The sequence below is a fragment of the Salmo salar genome, chromosome 23, assembly GCF_965601325.2.
Source record: "Salmo salar chromosome 23, fSalSal1, whole genome shotgun sequence".
Taxonomy (NCBI): domain Eukaryota; kingdom Metazoa; phylum Chordata; class Actinopteri; order Salmoniformes; family Salmonidae; genus Salmo; species Salmo salar.
The window spans coordinates 16,331,271-16,356,375 of record NC_138313.1 but is presented as its reverse complement, the minus strand read 5'-3'; the positions used below and the strand labels follow the sequence as shown (position 1 = coordinate 16,356,375).

General features: G+C 42.1%; 1 protein-coding gene across 8 annotated transcripts in view; it reads left to right on the top strand.

Moving 5' to 3' along the window:
- Nucleotides 1-25,105, top strand: part of LOC106584181 (receptor-type tyrosine-protein phosphatase F) — a 424,555-nt gene that overhangs the window by 329,921 nt on the left and 69,529 nt on the right. For 5 of the 8 annotated variants that reach the window (XM_082967931.1, XM_045706047.2, XM_082967930.1 and 2 more), the window contains one exon: nucleotides 8,316-8,342. The exons of the other annotated variants lie outside the window; for them this stretch is intronic. In XM_082967931.1, the coding sequence (XP_082824057.1) occupies nucleotides 8,316-8,342 (27 nt within the window). The remainder of the gene's footprint in view (nucleotides 1-8,315; nucleotides 8,343-25,105) is intronic. 8 annotated transcript variants of the gene reach the window in all.

Genomic DNA, 25,105 nt, shown 5'->3' with positions numbered 1-25,105 from the left:
CAGGCTCTAGTTTTATCTTATCTTGATTATTGTCCAGTCATATGGCCAAGTACTGCAAAGAAGGACTAAGTTAAGCTTCAGCTGGCCAAGAACTGAGAGGCAGGGTTTGCGCTTCATTGTATTCAGAGGGCTAATATCAATACAATGCATCCCAGTCTCTCGAGGGCTAAGAGATAAGGAAACACGCTGCTGCCACGTGTGCTCCCTCTCCGGCCTCTAGGTCACCAGGCTGCTCGTTATGGCGCACACCTGTCACCATCGTTACACACATCAGCGCATTATAACACTCACCTGGACTCCATCACCTCCTTGATTACCTGCCTGATATATGTCACTCCCTTTGGTTCCTTCCTCAGGTGTCATTGTTTCTGTTTCTCGTCTGGGTGCTGTTAGTGTTTCTGCTTTGTATAACGTTCCTTTTATTTTATTAAAACACTCACTCCCTGAACTTGCTTACCGACTCTCAGCGCTCTCGTTACAACTGCATAATTTCTTGTTTTTATAAGAAACATTCATGTGAAGGAAATTGCTAATTATTTGCGTAGTCAACTTTCACACAGCACTACACGCACACTTACCCCACCAGACATGCCACCAGGGGTCTTTTCACAGTCCCCAGGTCCAGAACAAATGTAAGAAAGCGTACAGTACTATACAGACCCGTGTTTGCATGGAACTCCTTTCCATCTCATATAGTGCAAGTGAACAGCAAATCTGGTTTCAAAAAACAAATAAAGCAACACCTCACGGCACAACGCCTCGCCCCCATGGGACCTATTTTTTGTGTGTATGTCATGTGTTACCGATAGATGCACACGCACGCACACACACACAACACGTGAAATGTTTTAAATGTGTGTACAGTATCAGTCAAAGGTTTGGATACACCTACTCATTCCAGAGTTGTTTTTTGTTTTTTGTTTACTATGAAGACATCAAAACTATGAAATAACACATGGAATCATGTAGTAAATAAAAATATATTTTATATTATTCAAAGTAGTCACCCTTTGCCTTGATGACAGTTTTGCACACTTGGCATATAAGTATAAGTCACTGAATAAACATATCTCTACACGTACAGTGTGGAGCAATACACACACACACACACACACATACTCAAACATCCACGATACAGACTCACACACACACATTTTTTTCCTACTACCTTCATTCATAGAGTTTTGTCTGTTTTTATTTGTAATGTATCTAATTAGTTGTATCTTGCCAAGCCAGTGGAGTGTATTCATTTTAGAATACTGCAGTAGTTTCCTTAGTCCTCTTCATTGGAATCTGTTCTGCCATGTATGCATATGGCATTATTTGGCTGAATCTTTCCACGGTGTGTTGTTTGGATCTCTGTCATATACAACACAGACACACACACACACTCTGTGTTGTTGGATCTCTCTCGGGTTGTCGTATACACATCACACGATTTTCTGTGATGGATTGATTCCGTCCCTGGTGCGGTGCTGAATCACTTTAAGTGGGCTGTTTTGCCAGGCTTAGATCTTTATGCCAGTGGAGAGCTCCTCATACCATGGCGGCTGGCTGTGCTATGTCCATATTTATGGTGCCTGCGTCCTTGTCAGCTCCATGAAAAACAGGCTCTCTGGCCACTGCTACTGATGAAGTCTGGGGACTAGATCTGTTCGAAAGAGGCCATAACCATTCCCCTCAGTTGCTTATACAGTGTTACACACCCAAGGACAGAGAGAAGCTCATTGCAGAGAAACATATTAGCAAGACTAGAAGCTGTGATCACTATAGACCTACCAACCAAGGGCATACAGAGAGAGAACAGTATTTTAGTGATAGAGAAACTAACACATTAGCTAGACTATAAGCTGTCATCATTCTACACTCTCACTGTCTTGAATCTAAAAGGGTTCTTCGGCTGTCCCTATAGGATAACCCTTTGAAGAAACCTTTTTGGTTCTGAAACCGAAAAGGGTTCTACCTGGAAGAACCCTTTTGGAACCCTTTTTTCTAAGAGTGTAGGCCTAGTAGTGTGTTGTTTTTCAGTTGAAGGAAGCTTTAAAAATCCCTTCGCTATTTTACTGTGGCTGTGGATGGTCTCTATAGAACAGCAATCAAGCTTGGACTACTGCTCTCTTCGTCACGCTTATGACAAAACCCTTAATGACAGAGTAAATTCCACCATATCAAATTATTGGCCGTGGGGGTTAGAGACACTGAGGAACATAAAGGCTTAATTGCCTGCCAACTCCCTGCCCTGTGCTTTACGACGCTTATACCGTTTTTGTTTATACCTGACTCTCCTTCTGTGTCTTTCTCTCTCCTTCTCTCCTTCTCTTTTTCACTCTCTCTCTTTCTCTCTGCTCGTGAACAAACAGAGTGTTGTTTTTCTACACGCTGGTTGTTTTGAGGTTTGAAGTCAGGCTTATTTTTGGACACCTGGAGCGGAAGGCTTGATGGCTGTGAAGCGGAAGGCTTGTCTGATCAGATAAAACGGTCCTAATCTATCAAACGCTAATCTGTGTCTCCTGGAGCTCAGGAAAAAAACGGATGCTTCAGCAGAGACTGGTCACTGAGAGAGGCAGGTGGAGAAGGAGATGGAGAGCGAGAGAGAGGAGGGAGAGAGGGAGAGATAGTCTTAGAGAGAGTGGAGGAAAAAGAGAGAGAAAGAGGAAGGGAATTAGGGCAGACGAGAAAGGAGAGAGAGAAAGATAGGAGAGGAAAAGAGAGGGAGGGAGAGTGTCGTTGTGTGTGGGTGGTAAGGAGTGATTACCTATAAACAAGGGCAGCATTGGTGCTTGAAGCCCACACTCTGGCATATATTTACTGCACAGAGAAAAGAGGAGAGAAAAGAGGAGAGAAGGGCTCTCTCTCTTTCTGGCTGCCTTCACAGTGCGTAGTGTAACTTCACAAATGGCAGTACACGCATTCTCTTTGACAAATAGCTACCACTTGAAGGTCCCAGTTGTGTACGTTGTTATTTGTTAGTGTCTTCTACACAACTGTAGCCAGCAGCTACTTTCCAAACACTTCAGTTGAAAGCTATAGTGCTGCTTATTAACAGTAGTACAGTTGCTTCTAACAACTAGATAGTCTTCTCTCCTACCATGTAACATATATCCCTTAGGTATTTCCTTAGTCATGTTCAAGGAGAGCTGCCAGGCATGCTTCAATATGTTTCAGACAGGCAGCTATGTGTGAAACTAACTGCAGCAATACATATACTGCCTACTGCCGTGCATGACCATAGAGATGACCAAAGCTCACTGAACGACCAACTGCCACAAAACTAAATGTTCCGAAAAGGATTGTAGTCGCTACGCTGCTAAAGGACAGGTAATGGGACACACTTCATTAAAAGAGAGATGGACAGATGGAGAGGGAGGGAGAGAGCGAGCGAGAGAGTGAGAGAGAGAGAGAGAGAGCGAAAGAGTGCGAGCGAGAGCGAGAGAGAGCGAGAGAGTGCGAGAGAGAGTGAGCGCTGTCACAGTCAAGTGCCAGGAAGAAAGTAATTTGATCACAGGAAATGAGATACATTGCACACAGGAAAATTGTATTATCAACTATAGATATAGCAATTTTATAACGAGACGAGGTTGTGTCAGTGTGGGTGTTGCACTAACTGTGTTATAAGTGTCTGCTACTTAAAAGGATGTTTTCAGCTGAGGTCTTTAGTTCTAAGTTGGAGAAGCAGGCACTAAAACAGTCTACAGTCTACTGTTGTTTCTATTATAAAAGAGAAAGGATTTGTTATCCTCTAGCTGTTAACACATAAATTAATTTTGATTCAGTGTCAGAGGAATGGTGAAATAAAGAAAAGTACAACATATTCTGGTAGACCTTTGCACCCTAATGCTTGTCTCTGTGTTGCTGTGCTGAAAGTTTCTCTCTGTTCCTGCATTCTGTGAATGATTGGCTCCTTTAGCAACATCTGCCCAGATAATTCATCCTGACAGAGCGTCTCTGAGGCTTTCTTTTAAAGTTGCAGGTCCATTATGATATTCTGAGAGAGCAACTTGGCATTCTGAGAGAGACCTTTGCACCCTAATGCTTTTCTCTGGGTTGCTATTCTGAAAGTCTCCCTCTGTTGCAGCGGTCTGTGAATTATTGGCTCCTTTAGCAACATCTGCCCAGATAATTCATCCTGACAGAGCATCTCTGAGGCTTTTTCTTTCAAAGTTGCAGGTCCATTATGATATTCTGAGAGAGCAACTTGACAGTTAGAAAAATCGAGATGGGCTAATTTTCCTAAATTGATCACTAATAATCAGAATAATTTGAGAGTGCTCTTCTCGACCATTGATGTCCTGATAAATCCTACCTCAGCAAACCTATGTGAACTTTCCTCCACATCTAAATGTGATGCATTTGCGGCATATTTCAGAGATAAGATAACAAACATTAAGCTGGGTATCAGTCAAGCAAAACCTGATGAGAAGTTTGATGAGTCTACCAGTCTACCAAGCAAAGGCACTATGGATTTATTTTCCCTGGTTAACACAGACGTGCTCAGGAAAGTGATCTCACAACTTAAGCCTTCTACCTGCCTTCTCGATCCTATCCCCTCCACCTTCTGCAAAACAGTTTTTAATTGCATATCAGAAGAAGTACAAGCTATTGGTAATCACTCCTTGTTAACAGGCACTTTCCCCACTGCACTAAAAACTGCCATTGTGAAACCCCTTCTGAAGAAAAGTAATCTAGATTCTTCAGCTCTTTGCAATTTTTAGCCAATCTCCAACCTTCCACTCTTAAGAGATATTGGTTTTCAAACAGCAAAAAAAAAAAGTAAGTGCCAACTGTATTATTGAAAAATTCCAATCTGGTTTTTGGATCCAGTACTGTTCAGTGTATTGTTCAGTAGCATTACTATCTAGAACTAAAGCGCAGGCAGACGAGTGGCTCCTGGGTTTACAGTACTTATAGTCACTCCAAGAGGAATAAGGTACTATGTGCCACTTAGTTTATGCGATCCTTGCGGGAATTGAACCCATGACCTTGGAGTTAGAGGACCTCTGGTAACAGTAAATTGAAAGGTCTAGTTTCCTATTCATGGAAATGTGCAGCAGGGCAGAGTGGATTATCGCTGTAGTGTTGTCCAGAGTCCTGCAGTCCAGTAGCATTGACCTTTCTGGTGTCAGTGAGTGTGTGGAATACCTTTTGACCTGCACTGTGTGACACATACTGCATGAACACTGCCCAGTCAGAGGATGCATCCTAAATAGCACCCTATTCCTTATATAGTTCACAACTTTTGACCAGAGCCCTATTATGCCCTGGTCAAAAGTAGTGCGCTATATAAAGGATAGGGTGCCATTTAGGACACCTCCTCAGTCAGACATCCACTCACAAACACATGGTCTATTAGTGTTGGAGCGCTCTGTGGTAGTCTGTTTACCGGTCAGGGCTTCCAGTTCCGCTCACTAACTAATTTCACACAGGGTCAAACAGGCTAAAGTGACTTTGACGTGTTCAGTTTGGCCCTCAGGGACCACCGTCACACAGCCGGGACCTCACACACAGAAGGCTGCTGTGACTGGCAGCTACTCCAAGGCTACAGGGTCTTATAGAGTTCAGTCCCACCTACACTCTTCACCTCCTCCTTTAAAAACTATAGTCAAGACTCACAAAATGTTCCATCAAAGAGATTTTCCACTCAATTCCACTCAACTTAAGCGAAATGCACTCTCTTTTCTCATGGTTCACTGTGTAAGGACAATGTGTCAATCTTTTACCTGACCCTTTCCCTTCCCACATCTTCGGGTTATTGACTTTGTTGTCAAGTGTTTTTATGGGTTCTGGAGATAAACATTTGTGTTGTGTGACGGAATAGCCTCCGGCTAAGTCATTTCTGTTTCGGGAGTACTCTCAACTCTGAAGTTTCTCACATCACATACAGTATAATGCCACAGAATGTCTGTAGCTCTATCTGAGGATGTTGCCATAGGTGTTTTAAAATGTCACTTCAGTTTCTGGAATAAGCTTATCCCATTCAATAACTTTTCTTCCAAGCAACTCAGACTGCTACGAAGGAAATAGTGTATGATCAAAAGTTATAAATGGGAGATATTACGATTTCGGCTAGATATGAACACACACAATTCCAGGCAGAATCTTTCCAAGTGAAGGAACACAGCAGTTACTTTATGAAACAGAGAGACAGTTCCTCAGACTATTTTTTATTTTGCCTAGTGTTTGCTGTCTTATGATGATGCACCTTTCCTTGATTTAGTGCACAACGTGCACTTCCAATAGGGGACTAGGCTATATAGCTGATTCTCAGCTCACTGTCCCCAGCCCTGCAGCCCTTGTTTATGATAAGGTAATTTTTTAAGCAGCTAGAAAAAGAAGCGTGCCGCCGTGCCCCTTTATCTTTTATTTTCCTTTAGTCAGCAAGGTCGTGGAGTGGAATACAAATCCCATGTGTCTCTGAATCAATTCTGCTGTGGCACCTGCTACGTGTCGTGGGTTTCAGTTAGAGCGGGCGAGAGAGAGTCAGAGAGAAAGGCAGAGAGAGAGAGAGAGAGGCAGAGTGAGAGAGAGCGAGAGAGAGAGAGACAGACTAAATTTAATCTCTATCTACCATTACTGCCTTTACTAGAGGATGAATAGCCTCTATTGCCTAGGTCTGGCTTGGGAAGTATGGGGAGGGAGGGAGGGATGGACAGGGCAAGCTTATTAGGGGGCTGGGAAGGGGGCTGGAGCATGAATGTAGAGTTTAAGGGGCTCTGTCCAGCTTTATTTGAAAGGGAAGTGTGAATGAAGGGAATAGGTGGTGCAGGTACCTCACAGCGAAGGAGAACAATTTAATCCCCAGACTGGCTGCTGAATAAGCAAAAGGGCTCTAACCTCTGAAGGTGAAATGTAATCTCAACTCAACGACAGACACATTACAGCAGCACAGGAGAGGATCTTGAGCTCTCTACTTCTCTCTCTCTCTCTCTCAGTGAGACTCTTCCACTCATGCACGCGCGCACATACACATGACTGGGAAAGGGGGATGCCTAGTCAGTTGTCCAACTGAATGTATTCAACTGAAATGTGTCTTCCGCATTTAACACCACCCCTCTGAATCAAAGTGGAAGCTGCATGGTGGAAGTCTTCTGTAATGTATGAGGCAGGAAGCTGAGAGGTTGAGTATATGTTGTGTTGTGCCATGGAGTATTGAGTATGAAAGGAATAAACAGGAAGAAGAAACACAGATCAGACAAAGAAGGCAACGAATCTCCTTCTCTAACTCTCTCTGTTGTCTTTGTAATCTCCCTCCTTCTAGTTCTCATACCATCTCTGCTAGTATTTTCGAGATCTGAGGTGTAATATCATGGGAGTTGTATCCTTAGAAGCCTCTCTCTCTCTCTCTCTCTCTCTCTCTCTCTCTCTCTCTCTCCTCTCTCTCTCTCTCTCTCTCTCTCTCTCTCTCTCTCTCTCTCTCTCTCTCTCTCTCTCTCTCTCTCTCTCTCTCTCTCTCTCTCTCTCTCTCTCTCTCTCTCTCTCTCTCTCTCTCTACTTGATGAGAGCTTGTTATTGAAGACCCAGTTAGAGTCTAATAATGTATGCATTCTATTTCCATACCCTATTTAAGAATTAGCAGCGTGCTCAGCTCAGAGGCAGTGTTTTATTTTTATTGCCAATCTTCCTTTTTGTTTTAGCTCTTATCATATCATCCTGGCTTTGATGTCAACCTGCTTTAATATTGGCCATCTGAAATATAAAAAAAGGCTTCAATTATACCAATGGAAAAACAAGGCAGTTGATTTGTGTCTCAAAACCAGGCCACCTTTTAAGAGTTATGCATTTGTTGGGAACCTTTACGTTTTCTCAAGGGTTGGATACATATTGACATGTTTTCAGACACAGTAAATGTTTGCAGGAGGTTGGAAGGACGTTGCAGGTAAGTTGGCAGTGTTCTCTCGGCTAAAGCAGAAGACTAACATTGTTTTTTGATAATTGCCTTACCCTGATCGATGAACCCACACAGTAGGTGCAGCAGCAGGGTACTCCCACCAACACAGACTCCCCCTCAGGACATGGTGCAGTGCTCACTAGGTGGCGCTGTGGAGAGCAACCACCCTCCTTCCACCCATCTACCTGTATTCATTACTGCATGTTAACCCTTTCCCTCCTCCATCTAGCTTCTTCTCCCTCTCTACCAGTCACTAATTACCTGAACAGACACATTGAGCATGCCACTATTGTAGTGCCTGTAGTATAGCCTATGGCCCTTTTCCTAACTACAGATTTAAAAAAAAAGTCACATCTTTTTTTTGTTCTGTCTGTGCTGTTCTGTGTTTGACCTCCTCTCCCCCTCCCTTCTGTCTGCTCCCTATCATTAGTGGAACGTTGAGGATTCGACGGACTATGTGAGTAGGAGAAATGTGTAGTGTGTGCTGGGTGCGGTGCTGTCAGTGAGGGCCGTTGGGAGTGCTCTCTATCTCTATCCTCTCCCAATTCCTTTCTCTCCATCTCTCTGTCTATCTGGGGACTAACACTCTCTCCTTCCCTTTCCCTCAAGCAGTTAGACTAGGAGCGGTTAACTGTAGAATTGAAAGAGATAGACAGGGAAGTATCTCTTGCCAGACTCAAGACATACCGTCTGTGGTAGCGGTAAGTCTTGTGAAACGGCATGAAATTGACAATTTCCACCCTGTTATGTCCTTTATATAACTGGATGAAGTAGCTCTTCTTCCTGAAAACGCCATGTAATACTGTGATATTAGAGGCATAACCTACACATGACCTTAATGGAGCATATTTACAATGCCATGTTCCTCATCTCACAGGTAAGTCCTCTAGTCCAATTCCCTCCGCTCCATTCTCCATACCTCTTTTCCCTATGCCATTTTCACCCCTTATTTCTACTCTCTATTTTCACTATCTATCTCTCTGCATCCTCTTTCTATCTAGACCTTCATATACACATAGATAGTCATGCTTCTCCACCTTTACTCTCCGTTCTTCATTCAGTCAGCAACCTTCTCACAGCAGGTCCCTGTCCAGAGTTCAACTGAACTTTTCATCTCCTGTTGTGAAGTTCTCATGTAGACCCCCCTCCTCCTTTCCTCCCAATCAGCTTGGAATCCTTACTTACCAAGTGTGTTGTGTGAGATTGGCTGGTGGTGCTGGGAGTGTGTAGCTCTCGGAGTGGGCGAGTGTAGAGGGTGTAGGTAGGGGAGTGTTGGGGGAGTGTGTGAGGATTCTGGTTGGGAGGCGTGGAGCCCCGGGGGTGCTGAGGCAGAACTGTGAGCTCTAGTCCGTGTCCCAGATGGCCCTGTGTTCTCTTTATTTGTTTCCGAGGCTGGTGAGAAAGTGCTGCTGAAGATGTGATGCACACTGCATAATGTGCACTCACACACATGTGCACTCACACACTTTGTACATGGTGAGTGTGCGTGTGAATACCTGCTTGTGTGCGTGGGGGAGGTGTGTGTGCGTGTGTCCAGACTTGCACGCAGGTGTGTGTGTCTTGGCAGCACTCTCTCCATGGCTCAGTAGTGTCGTCGTGTTGCGTGAGAACCAGCAGCACCTCTCGTCTCTGAGGCATTACTGCTGTAAATCTTCTTTTGTTTTGGTTCCCAAGAAAAAAAAGGTGTTTTATTTGTGTGTAATTTTCTGGCCAGACCGAGTAATGTGTCTCCCACTACTTTCCCCAGTCAGATGAATACCTGTCTAGCTCTCTGTCTACCTCCCAGGTAAGGTATGGGTGTGCAAACAGGCACGCACGTGCACACACACACATACAAACAGGCCTGCGTGTTGTGTTACAATAGTCCTGAACCTTGCTGTGCTCTGTCAAACAGAAAACAGAATCACAACTTTAGCTAACAGAGGCTCCTGAGTCCAGAGCTCTCCGCTGCCACACTTGAATCACCTCAACCACATTTTGCTTTTAGTAAGAAGTGGATTTACAGTTGTGGTAGCCACTGGGACTGTGTGAGGGCTGCTGAACTTAATGTTATGCTGTGTTGTTGAATACACTATGTCTCCCGCAAATTGACTGTCCTGTGAACTCCTTTTCCGGTATGTTTATATGCTGTAATGGAAGTTGCACACGGCTCAGTGATGCATACTGTTATGATGTGTTTGTTTGTTTGTTTTTATAATGTTATGTATTGTTGTTGTTGGCCAATTGAGAGTGTGTGTGTGTGTGTGTGTGTGTGTGTGTGTGTGTGTGTGTGTGTGTGTGTGTGTGTGTGTGTGTGTGTGTGTGTGTGTGTGTGTGTGTGTGTGTGTGTGTGTGTGTGTGTGTTCCAGCATATGTGCGTGCTCCTGTGCGTGTGTATCTCACTTCATATTCTGATACCGTCCTAGTAGAGACAGAGGTCCCTGACTCACCTTAAAGTGTCAAAGGGAAATCCAGCTCTAACAGCACAGAAACTCCCCCTGGGACTGGAAATGTCTGCTCCGGAGCTTTTTACATTGTCTGTGAGGGGAAAGAAAAAGGTATCAGACTGACTGGAGCATCTGTTCCTAATGCCAAACAGGTAGTGACAACTCCAGATTGTCAGTTCAGAGTCTGCAGACTAAGCACAGAGTTTTAGGAGCAGGAGCTAGGGCTTCCTGCCTTCTCTTTGCCTCTTTTCTGTGGCTACTTATGGAACCACAACCACAGATCCAAATGAATTTATCTTCAGTTTCCCAGAACCCATCACACTTATATATGAGATATGTGTCAATAATGGGCCACTAATGGAACATTGATGCATCACTCATTACGTCAAGGTAGTTTCAGAATTTAAGATACTGTATTAGGCTATGGAGATTCTACGCATTCTCTGATTAGAATGTTTCTTACTTTGGGTGCGTTCGTAAATTCACTCTGGCTATCTACTCCGATTTCTGAGCACTCTCGTATGAGTGTGCCAGAGTGCAAAATAACGGATTAATTTACGAACGCTCAAAACCCGTTGAATATGGCCGGTGTCAGTAAACGTCAGTAAAAAAGCGTCATTAAATTGTTGCCAGCAGCACAGTCACTAACCCTCTGGATAACATGAAAACAGCCTAACCAGCTCTGCTAGGGTGAGTGAAATGGTCAGAGTGAGTTCTTCTCTTATTTGTGACTGGAAGTAGCTAGCAAGCCAGCCAATGTTAGCCAGTTAGCTTGGGTGCTGGACTTCCGTTGTGAGGTCAGAACGCTCAGATTCAACCCTATTCCTCCCAAGAGCGCCCAGTGTGCGCTCTGAACTCTCCGAGAGCGAAACACTCTGAATTTACAAATGGACAACTTCACAACGCTCTGAATTTACGAACGCGCAGAGCGCACTCTGAGCACACTCTGGCAATCCAGATTGAATTTACGAACACACCCTTTATGTTCGCCACTTTGTCATCATAGAGCTATTCTCAGGCAATAACTAAAAATTTATAAAACACCAAAGTGACTGTTCAGAGCTCCCATGTGAACACCAACTCAGCTGTATAGTTGCTAATTAGGCCTGATAGTCATGTAACTGTAAGGCAGTGAGAAAAAAACATAACGTGACACATTTATAACCTAAACGTCAGTGTTTAAAACTGAAATATTAGAAATGTAGATGTGCCGATAGGTGTTCTCATCTTAAACACAGGCGTTTAGAATGCAAGATTAAAACATGATAGTCAGCTTTTTCCAGTCAGTTTCCAACCAGGAGAACACCTATACAGTATAGCCTAAGTGTTCAGATTTTAAACACTAGTGTTTACTTTCCCATCGTCCTTTTTAGAGTGCATTTAGTCATTGATGTAACTTTCTATACCTTTTATTCAGATCAGTGTTAGGAATGTCAGTCACCTTACCTACATTTCAGCATAACGAAACAGGACATTTGATTCAAGAAATATTTTAAATCTCATGGTGTTATTGTTACTCGACTGTGTGAGTAACTCTCTGAGTGAAAAAGACGTGGGTGGGGCCTCATTATCATATTTCCCAGCATGTTTTGTTGCAGGTCGATTTTTGTGTGTGTGGGGAGGTGTGTGTGTGTGAATACTTGCGAGCAGGTGTGTGTGTCTTGGCAGCACTCTCTCCATGGCTCAGTAGTGTCATCATGTTGCGTGAGAACCAGCAGCACCTCTCGTCTCTGAGGCATTACTGCTGTAAATCTTCTTTTGTTTTGGTTCCCAAGAAAAAAAAGGTGTCAATGTGGTTTATTTGTGTGTAATTTTCTGTCCAGACCTAGTAATGTGTCTCCCACTACTTTCAATCAAATGTCCTGTTCAGTTGTGAACACCTATACTGTATATCCTAAGCGTTCCGAACTTTCTTCTGAAACACGTCAGCCTATTCTTGTTCCGAGAAATGAAGCAATGTGAGAAATTGCTAAGAAACTAAAGATCTCGTACAACGCTGACTGACGAGTTTCAGAAGAAAGTACTTTGTGGCCATTCTGAGCCTGTAATCGAACCCACAATGTTCCAGATACTCAACTAGTCTAAAGAAAGCCAGTTTTATTGCTTCTTTAATCAGAACAACAGTTTTCAGCTGTGCTAACACAATTGCAAAAGGGTTTTCTAATGATCAATTAGCCTTTTAAAATGATAAACTTAGGTTAGCTAACACAACGTGCAAAAACAAGGACATTTCTAAGTGACCTTATGTACAGTTGAAGTCAGAAGTTTACATAGACTTAAAGTTGGAGTCATTAAAACTCGTTTTTCAACCACTCCACAACTATAGTTTTGGCAAGTCGGATAGGACATCTACTTTCTGCATGACACAAATAATTTTACCAACAATTGTTTACAGACAGATTATTTCACTTATAATTCACTGTATCACAATTCCAGTGGGTCAGAAGTTTACATACACTAAGTTGACTGTGCCTTTAAACAGCTTGGAAAATTCCAGAAAATGATGTCATGGCTTTAGAAGATTCTGATAGGCTAATTGACATAATTTGTGTCAATTGGAGGTGTACCTGTGGATGTATTTCAAGGCCTACCTTCAACCTCAGTGCCTCTTCGCTTGACATCATGGGAAAATCAAAAGAAATCAGCCAAGACCTCAAAAAATTGTAGACCTCCACAAGTCTGGTTCTTCCTTGGGAGCAATTTCCAAACGCCTGAAGGTACAGCGTTCATCTGTACAATCAATAGTACGCAAGTATAAACACAATGGGACCACACAGCCGTCATAGCGCTCAGGAAGGAGATGTGTTCTGTCTCCTAGAGATGAACGTACTTTGGTGCAAAAAGTGCAAATCAATCACCAAACAACAGCAAAGGACCTTGTGAAGATGCTGGAGGAAACAGGTGCAAAAGTATCTGTATCCACAGTCCTATATCAACATAATCTGAAAGGCAGCTCGGCAAGGAAGAAGCCACTGCTCCAAAACCGCCATAAAAAAGCCAGACTACGGTTTGCAACTGCACATGGGGACAAAGATCGTACTTTTTGGAGAAATATCCTCTGGTCTGATGAAACAAAATTAGAACTGTTTGGCCATAATGATCATTATGTTTGGAGTAAAAAGGGGGAGGCTTGCAAGCCGAAGAACACCATCCCAATTGTGAAGCACTGTTGGCAGCATCATGTTGCCAATGTTGGGGGGTGCTTTGCTGCAGGAGGGACTGGTGCTCTTCACAAAATAGATGGCATCATGAGGGAGGAAAATATATTGGATATATTGAAGCAACATCTCAAGACATCAGTCAGGAAGTTAAAGCTTGGTCGCAAATGGGCCTTCCAAATGAACAATGACCCCAAGCATACTTCCCAAGTTGTGGCAAAATGGCTGAAGGACAACAAAGTCAAGGTATTGGAGTGGCCATCACAAAGCCCTGACCTCAATCCTATAGAACATTTGTGGGCAGAACTGAAAAAGTGTGTGCGAGCAAGGAGGCCTACAAACCTGACTCAGTTACACCAGCTCTGTCAGGAGGAATGGGCCAAAATTCACCCAACTTATTGTGGGAAGCTTGTGGAAGGCTACCCGAAATGTTTGACCCAAGTTAAACAATTTAAAGGCAATGCTACCAAATACTAATTGAGTGTATGTAAACTTCTGACCCACTGTGAATGTGATGAAAGAAATAAAAGCTGAAATAAGTCATTCTCTCTACTATTATTCTTACATTTCACATTCTTAAAATAAAGTGGTGATCCTAACTGACCTAAGACAGGGAATTTTTACTAGGATTAAATGTCAGGATTTGGACACACCTAATAATTCAAGGGTTTGAAATAACACATGGAATCATGTATAACCAAGAAAGTGTTAAACAAATCAAAATATGTTTTATATTTGAGATTCCTAAAAGTATCCACCCTTTGCCTTGATGACAGCTTTGGACAACCAGCTTCACCTGGAAAACTTTTCCAACAGTCTTGAAGGAGTTCCCACATATGCTGAGCACTTGTTGGCTGCTTTCCTTCACTTTTTGGGTCAACTCATCCCAAACCATCTCAATTGGGTTGAAGTCCGGTGATTGTGAGGCCAAGTCATCTGATGCAGCCCTCCATCACTCTCCTTCTTGGTCAAATAGCACTCACACAGCCTGGAGGTGTGTTGGGTCATTGTTCTGTTGAAAAACGCAAACAAAATGGGATGGCATATCACTACAGAATGCTGTGGTAGCCATGCTGGTTAAGGGTGCCTTGAATTCTTAATAAATCACAGACAGTGTCACCAGCAAAGCACCCCACAACATCACAGCTCCTCCTCCATGCTTCACGGTGGGAACTACACATCCGGAGATCATCCATTCACCTACTCTGTGGTTGGAATCCAAAATCTCTAATTTGCACTCATCATACCAAAGGACAGTTTTTCTAATGTCCATTGGTCATGTTTCTTGGCCTAAGTCTCTTCTTCTCATTGGTGTCCTTTAGTAGTGGTTTCTTTGCAGAAATTCGACCATGAAAGCCGGAATCACGCAGTCTCCTCTGAACATTTGATGTTGACATGTGTCTGTTACTTGTACTCTGTGAAGCATTTATTTGTGCTGCAATCTGAGGTGCAGTTTACTCTAATGGACTTATCCTCTGGAGCAGAGGTAACTCTGGGTCTTCCTTTCCTGTGGCGGTCCTCATGAGAGCCAGTTTCATCATAGCATTTGATGGTTTTTGCTACCGAACTTGAAGAAACTTTCAAAGTTCTTGAAATGTTCCGGATTGACTGACCTTCATGTCTTAAAGTAATGATGGACTGTTGTTTCTCTTTTCTTATTTGAGCTGTTCTTGCCATAATATGGACATGGTCTTTTACCAAATAGGGCTATATTCTGTATACCACCCCTACCTTGTCACCACACAACTGATTAGCTCAAACGCATTAAGAAGGAAATAAATTCCACAAATTAACATTCCAGGTGACTACTTCATGAAGCTGGTTGAGAGAATGCCAAGAGTGTGCAAAGCTGTCCTCAAGGCAAAGGGTGGCTACTTTGAAGAATGTCAAATATAAAATTTGATTTGTTTAACACGTTTTGGTTACTACATGACTCCATATGTGTTATTTCATAGTTTTGATGTCTTCACTATTTTTCTACAATGTAGAAAAATAGTAAAAATAAAGAAAAACCCTTTGGTGTGTCCAAACTTTTGACTGGTAGGGTTGCCTTTTTTGCATATTATTTTGGGATATAACATCAGTTTTCAAACAATGTATAATAATAATAATCATTGAGTTAAAGCCACATACAAACATGGTTTGTTTTTTGATTTCTTAATTAAGGCCGCTCCAAAATGCAGGTCTTTCAGCCTAGCTTAGTGCTTTCTGTGGTGGTGTGGGGGCAGCCGGTAGAAAATACAGAGCGTAGGGGTTGGTAATGTTCTCTTGTTGTGCCGTGATTGGCTTAGTGTTATGTCACTCATGGGGACACTACGTCACTGCCAAAAAGGCTCAATGCCATTGATAAAATGATGTCAAATCCCGTTATATCTACAGTAGCTTTGATTGAACTGATCATGTCAACATCATACTTTCAAAATCTTAGTTAGCAGTTATCATCATGAATCAAGTCGACAATATACTGGCAAATCATTTTTTATCCATGTCCTATGAACAGAATTAATGAAGAGAAATTCTAGAAAAAATGTATCGGTGCTCATCGGCCATTGGACATAAACATAAGACAACAAGTTGGAAATCGCAAATTCAGCATTGAGTGGTTTGGAAGGAATCAGTGGCTAACTGCAAGCATTGCAAAACAATCACTAGCCTGCTATTCAATGGAGTGGGTGTGTGGTCCCATTTCTGGCTTTAAGGGTGGTCTATTTTCCAAGCTTAAAATGACAAATATTCAACATTGGCCATGTTGTCAATCCAGCATAATTTCTGCCGTGCTCAAAACAACTGTTTAACTTGGAACTGGGAAATCTGACTTCAGTGAGTTCAAGACAACTGGGATTTCGGGAATAAACGAGCTCCGACTGGGAAAATACATTTTGAAAGGTCATCCCACTCGGAATTCCAAGCCGGGAACTCGGGCCTCTTTCTAGAGCTGCGACCTGGAGATCACTGACGTCATCATGATTCAACCCTGTTTTTTCTTAGTTCCCAGTTGACTTGAAAGCACCATAAATCCAGAAAATGCTAGACTTTGATGACCAAGTTTGATGACAAAATTTGCCCATGAAGAACTCCCACGTCACCTTCCTTTTCAAATGAGCACAGCACAACAAGGTGAGGCAAAAATGTATTGTACACTGCTACATAAATGAAGTAATATGCCAGTGAGATACAGTGAGGGAAAAAAGTATTTGATCTCCTGCTGATTTTGTACGTTTGCCCAGTGACAAACAAATGATCAGTCTATAATTTTAATATTTGAACAGTGAGAGACAGAATAACAACCAAAAAAATCCAGAAAAACGCATGTCAAAAATGTTATTAATGGATTTACATTTTAATGAGGGAAATAAGTATTTGACCCCTCTGCAAAACATGACTTAGTACTTGGTGGCAAAACCCTTGTTGGCAATCACAGAGGTCAGACCTTTCTTGTAGTTGGCCACCAGGTTTGCACACATCTCAGGAGAGATTTTGTCCCACTCCTCTTTGCAGATCTTCTCCAAGTCATTAAGGCTTCAAGGCTGACGTTTGGCAACTCGAACCTTAAGCTCCCTCCACAGATTTTCTATGGGATTGAAGTATGGAGACTGGCTAGGCCCCTCCAGGACCTTAATGTGCTTCTTCTTGAGCCACTCCTTTGTTGCCTTGGCCGTGTGTTTTGGGTCATTGTCATGCTGGAATATCCATCCACGACCCATTTTCAATGCCCCGGCTGAGGGAAAGAGGTTCTCACCCAAGATTTGACAGTACATGGCCCCGTCCATCGTCCCTTTGATGCGGTGAAGTTGTCCTGTCCCCTTTGCAGAAAAACACCCCCAAAGCATAATGTTTCCACCTCCATGTTTGACGGTGGGGATGGTGTTCTTGGGGTCATAGGCAGCATTCCTCCTCCTCCAAACACGGCGAGTTGAGTTGATGCCAAAGAGCTCCATTTTGGTCTCATCTGACCACAACACTTTCACCCAGTTGTCCTCTGAATCATTCAGATGTTCATTGGCAAACTTCAGATAGGCATGTATATGCGCTTTCTTGAGCAGGGGGACCTTGTGGGCACTGCAGGATTTCAGTCCTTCACGGCGTAGTGTGTTACCAATTGTTTTCTTGGTGACTATGGTCCCAGCTGCCTTGAGATCATTGACAAGATCCTCCCGTGTAGTTCTGGGCTGATTCCTCACCGTTCTCATGATCATTGCAACTCCACGAGGTGAGATCTTGCATGGAGCCCCAGGCCGAGGGAGATTGACAGTTCTTTTGTGTTTCTTCCATTTGCGAATAATCGCACCAACTGTTGTCACCTTGTCACCAAGCTGCTTGGCGATGGTCTTGTAGCCCATTCCAGCCTTGTGTAGGTCTACAATCTTGTTCCTGACATCCTTGGAGAGCTCTTTGGTCGTGGCCATGGTGGAGAGTTTGGAATCTGATTGATTGATTGCTTCTGTGGACAGGTGTCTTTTATACAGGTAACAAACTGAGATTAGGAGCACTCCCTTTAAGAGTGTGCTCCTAATCTCAGCTTTTTACCTGTATAAAAGACACCTGGGAGCCAGAAATCTTTCTGATTGAGAGGGGGTCAAATACTTATTTCCCTCATTAAAATGCAAATCAATTCATAACATTTTTGACATGCGTTTTTCTGGATATTTTTGTTGTTATTCTGTCTCTCACTGTTCAAATTAACCTACCATTAAAATTATAGACTGATCATTTCTTTGTCAGTGGGCAAACGTACAAAATCAGCAGGGGATCAAATACTTTTTTCCCTCACTGTACCTATACTGTAGCTAAGAAAGTAATACTAAGTGTATGATGTGTATTAAACTGTTAGTAGCCCATGTGCCTCACCCTAATCATTTGCTCCCTTTTCCCCTCCTAATTTCACCTACTGTTCTGACTTGGTGGTGCACATGTAGCCTATAACCTGTTTTAGGGAAATGTCATCTTTGAATATTGTAAGAGCTTTTATTGTCTGCTTTTATGCCCCCTTTATTTATCCTATGGTTCTGACTTGGTGTGCAGTTCTGAATTCTGTCGCTGTACATTTAAAAAGTGCTTAACAAATATTTACATTGACTACGTCCGTCCTAGCTCACTCATTAATGTCTTAACCTCTTACATCTAGACGTTCCGCTAGCGGAACACCTGCTCCAATATCCAATGATAGCCGTGGCGCGAATTACAAATTCCTCAAAAATACAAAAACTTCAATTTTTCAAACATATTACTATTTTACAGCATTTTAAAGACAAGACTCTCCTTTATCTAACCACACTGTCCGATTTCAAAAAGGCTTTACAGCGAAAGCAAAACATTAGATTATGTCAGCAGAGTACCCAGCCAGAAATAATCAGACACCCATTTTTCAAGCTAGCATATAATGTCACAAAAAACAAAACCACAGCTAAATGCAGCACTAACCTTTGATGATCTTCATCAGATGACAACCCTAGGACATTATGTTATACAATACATGCATGTTTTGTTCAATCAAGTTCATATTTATATCAAAAACCAGCTTTTTACATTAGCATGTGACTAGCATGTGACTAGCATTCCCAACGAACACTGCCGGTGAATTTACTAAATTACTCACGATAAACGTTCACAAAAAACATAACAATTATTTTAAGAATTATAGATATAGAACTCCTTTGTGCAATCGAGGTGTCCGATTTGAAAATAGCTTTTCGGTGAAAGCACATTTTGCAATATTCTGAGTACATAGCCCGGCATCACGGGCTAGCTATTTAGACACCCAGCAAGTTTAGCCTTCACCAAAGTCAGATTTACTATTAGAAAAGTTTGATTACCTTTGGTGTTCTTCGTCAGAATGCACTCCCAGGACTTCTACTTCAATAACAAATGTTGGTTTGGTTCAAAATAATCCATAGTTATATCCAAATAGCTGCGTTTTGTTCGTGCGTTCAAGACACTATCCGAAGTGTAAATAAGGGTCACGCGCATGACGCATTTCGTGACAAAAAAAATCTAAATATTCCATTACCGTACTTCGAAGCATGTCAACCGCTGTTTAAAATACATTTTTATGCAATTTTTCTCGTAAAAAAGCGATAATATTCCGACCGGGAGCGGTGGTTTTCGTTCAAAGATAAAACATGGAGTCCCCTCGTGCACGCGCCTGAGTCTCACAGTACTGTGAGCAGCCACTATCCAAACGCGCTACTTTTTTTCAACCAGGGCCTGCAAAGCCACGATTCAGCTTTTTGCCGCCTTCTGAGAGCCCATGGGAGCCGTAGGAAGTGTCACGTAACAGCAGAGATCCCCTGTAATGGATAGAGATAATCAAGAAGGCCAAGAAATTGTCAGACAGGGCACTTCCTGCATGGAATCATTTTTACATTTACATTTTAGTCATTTAGCAGACGCTCTTATCCAGAGCGACTTACAGTAGTGAATGCATACATTTCATACAATTTCATACATTTTTTTCTGTTATACTCACAGACACCATTCAAACAGTTTTAGAAACTTTGGAGTGTTTTCTATCCAAAGCTAATCATTATATGCATATTCTAGTTTCTGGGCAGGAGTAATAATCAGATTAAATCGGGTACGTTTTTTATCCGGCCGTGAAAATACTGCCCCTAGCCATAACAGGTTAATCGGAATTACAGATTGCCTCTTATCTGCTTGTCGTCCCCTTATGTCATAGTTTGTTCATCTCAATTGTCAGTAGAAACCACATTTGTTTAAGCAACTCAGCAAAATCTGATGGTTTTTTAAAAGGCAGTAAATGAGGCTGAATGCACTGTTTTGCTGCCAGACAAGGCTCTGCTGATAGCCAGGTGTAGCAGTGGTAAGGTTTTGGGACTGCTGTTGTGACTCTGCTGTTGGGACAGCTTTATGTAGGCCCTAACAGCTTGTGGGCACAGTTTGTCACCGTTATAGTGCAATTAATTAATTGTTTGTTGTTGTGTAGTGACTTTGCTGGCATGAGTCCCCAACAATTTTTTGTTGTTACCCCACCAAGATGTACATGCTAAAATCGCCACTGACAATGAATAAACATGTTTTGGTGTTTACAATCCAAACACTGTGACGTGTTTTTATTGAAATTATAAATGCCTTGTCGTGTTTAAAAAGTGCAGAAAAGTGTTTAGTTATGTGTTCAGATCCTAAACACTTGGATTTCACATTGTAGGAACCCCTGGTGATATAGGGTGGAGGTTTAGAAAAAGGAGGACGGTGGAATAGGTAAGTGGAAGGAGGAGGTGGAATAGAGGGGTGGAAGAAGTAGGTGGAGAGGACCAGAGCGTTTGATCTGGAGTCTACTGGAACTGGAAGTCAAGACAACTTGATTGGCTTCAGTTAAACAAGCCAGGACAGAGTTCCCTTGGATGCAGAATAGAATCTTTCATCATGTCTTGTCTGCGTCCCAAATGGCACCATATTCCCTTCATAGTGCACTACTTTTGACCAGAGTCCAAAAGGGGAATCGGGTGCCATTTGGGATGCAATCTGTCTTAATGTTAAATGTTTAATCTATTTCATCCCTACATTCCCAGAGAACCCGATATTCCTCCCTCCCCTTCTCACCCCCTCCTCCCCCCATCCCTCTGCATTTGAATAAGAGAGAAGAGCCTGATTAGATTTTTATTCCAAATGAAAGAGAGAAACCACTCCAGCACCGAAACTAAAAAGGAATCCTGTACGATAAAAATAATGAGGCTTTTAAAAGAAAATGAATAGCTTCAGATGACTCGTATTCCCTCTCATCTTGAACCCCCACCCCCCCACCCCGGAAGATGAGATGGCTGCTTCTTAAACCCTAAGTGGGCGATCTTTGCTCAGTAGCATGTCTGTGATTACATGGCTACATCATAATTATCAGAAAGGGAAGAGCCTTCTTTTTTATGATTATCATGCAATAAAGATGTGAGAGGCTATAGCCATGAAATCATAATTAAAGATTTGTTTGGGCTCTGGGAAGCGAAGCTGACCATGTCATTCCTGTGGTTGCTAGCTGCAGTTTCTTGGTCTGTTATCTCATCTGCTCTCGGAGGGCTGTGCTGAGCTCCATGCCCCAGGCACTTACAAGCAGGCGCCATGGGTGGTAGGCTGATGGGCCAATGAGATGGAGCGATAGAAGGATGGGTGGATGAGTCTCTCTGGGTGTTCTCAGTTGGAAACCCACCTCCTGTCTCTGACTTTTGATCTTCTGTCTGAAGCTCATTCATCACAAATGACACACTATTCCCTTGATATTGCACTACTTGCATGCCTGTGTCCCTATGGGCCCTGGTCAAAAGCATTCCTGTGTCCCTATGGGCCCTTGTCAAAAGTACACTCTAAGAAAAAAGAGGTGCTGTGTAGAACCATATAGGATTCTTCAGTTTGTCCCCATAGGGGAATACTTTTTTTGTGCTGGGTAGAACCCTTTGCAGAGGGTTCTGACTAAAACTCTTTATTTAGGGTTCTTCAAAGAACCCCCTGTATATGGTTCTACCTAGAACTCTCTATGGAGGGTTCTGCCAGTGAACTGTTTTATATTTGGAGGGTTTTTCGAATGGTTCCACCAGCCTTATTAGCCTTTAAAATATACATATTTATGACAATACATACTGTAAATAATAAAGCCTTTCTTTGAGGACCTAGTTTACATTTACATTTTAGGCATTTAGCAGACGCTCTTATCCAGAGCGACTTACAGTAGTGAATGCATACATTTCATACAATTTCATACATTTTTTTTTTTTTTTTTTTTTTTATACTGGCCCCCCGTGGGAATCGAACCCACAACCCTGGCATTGCAAACACCATGCTGTACCAACTGAGCTACCAACTGAGCTAGTTATACCCTAACACAGTGATGTTAGGAATCTCCTGGTTACAGGCCATATCAGGCCTGCAAGTCACATTATGCTGGCTTGCAAAGTGATGTGTGATTCCTATTGGAATCCAGACAGAGTTAGAATATCCAACAACTGTAATTGTTAGTTACCCATAACCTACATTCAGAATGACTGCCAGAGTAGAGAAGATTGAATACTGAGACTACCTCAATCATCTAAACAGGAACAACCATCTCAGTAACGAGTGCAATAAATTCTAACAGATTGAATTAGTTCAGAAAACTGTATGTTATTTATATGTTTTGTGTAGCATGAAATTAATCAACCAATCAATGTACATGCAAAATGACAAATTACAGTAAATCAAACAATTACAGTACCAGTCAAAAGTTTTTGCACCTACCCATTCAAGGGTTTTTCTTTATTTTTACTGTCGTCTACATTGTAAAATAATAGAGAAGACATCAACACTGTCAAATAACAAATATGGAATTATGTAGTAACCAAAAAAGTGTTAAAAATATATTTTATATTTGAGATTCTTAAAAGTATCCACCCTTTACCTTGATGACAGCTTTGGACAACCAGCTTCACCTGGAAAACGTTTTCAACAGTCTTGAAGGAGTTCCCACATATGCTGAGCACTTGTTAGCTGCTTTTCCTTCACTCTGCAGTCCAACTCATCCCAAACCATCTCAATTGGGTTGAGGTCAGGTTGTTGTGGAGGCCAGGTCATCTGTTGCAGCACTCCATCACTTTCCTTCTTGGTCAAATAGCTCTTACACAGCCTGGAAGTGTGTTGGGTCATTGTCCTTTTGAAAAATAAATTATAGTCCCACTAAGCGCAAACCAGAAGGGGTGGAATATTGCAGCAACAATGCTGTGGTAGCCATGCTGGTAAAGAGTGCCTTGAATTCTAAATAAATCACTGACAGTGTCACCAGCAAAGCACACCCTCGCACCTCCTACTCCATGGTTCACGTTGGAAACCACAAGTGGAGATATTTAATTTGTCACATGCGCCGAATACAACAGGTGTAGTAGGCCTTAAAGTGAAATTCTTACTTACAAGCCCTTAACGAATAATGCAGTTAACCTCAATGGGCTAGGTGGGACGTTAGCATCCCACTCTATTCAACAGCCAGTGGAATCGCATGGCGCGAAATACAAATACCTCAAAAATGCAATAATTTCAATATTTCAAACTATTTTACACCATTTGAAAGATAAGACTCTCGTTAATCTAACCACATTGTCCGATTTCAAAAACGCTTTACAGCGAAAGCAAAACATTAGATTACGTTAGGAGAGTACATAGACACAAATAACCACACAGCCATTTTTCAAGCAAGCATATATGTCACAAAAACCCAAACACAGCTAAATGCAGCACTAACCTTTGATGATCTTCATCAGATGACACTCCTAGAACATTATGTTATACAATACATGCATGTTTTGTTTGTATTCCCACCAAAAACCTCCGGTGAATTTACTAAATTACTCATGATAAACGTTGACAAAATACATAACAATTATTTTAAGAATTATAGATACAGAACTCCTTTATGCAATTGCTATGTCAGATTTTAAAATAGCTTTTCGGCAAAAGCACATTTTGCAATATTCTGAGTACATAGCTCAGCCATCATGGCTAGCTAATTTGACACCCGCCAAGTTCGGGGCAACCTAAACTCAGAATTACTATTACAAAAATTGGATTACCTTTGCTGTTCTTCATCAGAATGCACTCCCAGGACTGCTACTTCCACAACAAATGTTGTTTTTGTTCCAAATAATCCATAGTTATGTGCAAATATCCCCGTTTTGTTCATGCATTCAGGTCACTTTCCAAAGGGTAACGCGCGAGCGCATTTCGAGACAAAACATTTCAAAATGTTCCTTTACCGTACTTAGAAGCATGTCAAACGCTGTTTAAAATAAATTTTTATGGTATTTTTCTCGTAAAATAGCGATAATATTCCAACTGGACAATGCTGTATTCATTCAAATAGGAAGAGAAAAATGGCGAGGTCTCGTGAAAGCGCATTTCCATTCCCTTTGTCCTCAGGCAGACCACTGACAAACTGAGTTACTATACTTTGCCCAGAGACAGGAGACGCCCCAATCCACTTTCTGGCGGCTTTAGAGAGCCAATGGAAGCCTTAGAAAGTGCAACATAACCCCACGGATCCTGTAGTTTCGATAGACAAGCAAAAGGAGAACTACAAAATCGCAGACAGGCCACTTCCCACTTGGAATCTTCTCTGGTTTTTGCCTGCCATATGAGTTCTGTTATACTCACAGACACCATTCAAACAGTTTTAGAAACTTTAGAGTGTTTTCTATCCAAATCTACTAATAATATGCATATTCTCGTTTCTGGGCAAGAGTAGTAACCAGCTTAAATTGGGTACGTTTTTAGCCCAGAGAGTTTAAGAAAATACCTACAAAAAAAGTAAGAGATAAGAATAACAAATCATTAAAGAGCAGCAGTAAATAACAATAGCGGGGCTATATACAGGGGGTACCGGTACAGAGTCAATGTGCGGGGGCACCGGTGTCCTACTCTGTGTCTCACAAAGACACAACGGTTGTAACCAAAAATCTCAAATTTGAACTCATCTGACCAAAGGCCAAATTCCCACCAGTCTAATGTCCATTGCTTGTGTTTCTTGGCCCAAGAAATATATTTGCAGAAATTTGACCATGAAGGCTTTATTCACACAGTCTCCTCTGAACAGTTGATGTTGAGATGTGTGTGTTACTTGAACTCTGTGAAGCATTTATTTGGGATGCAATTCCTGAGGCTGGTAACTC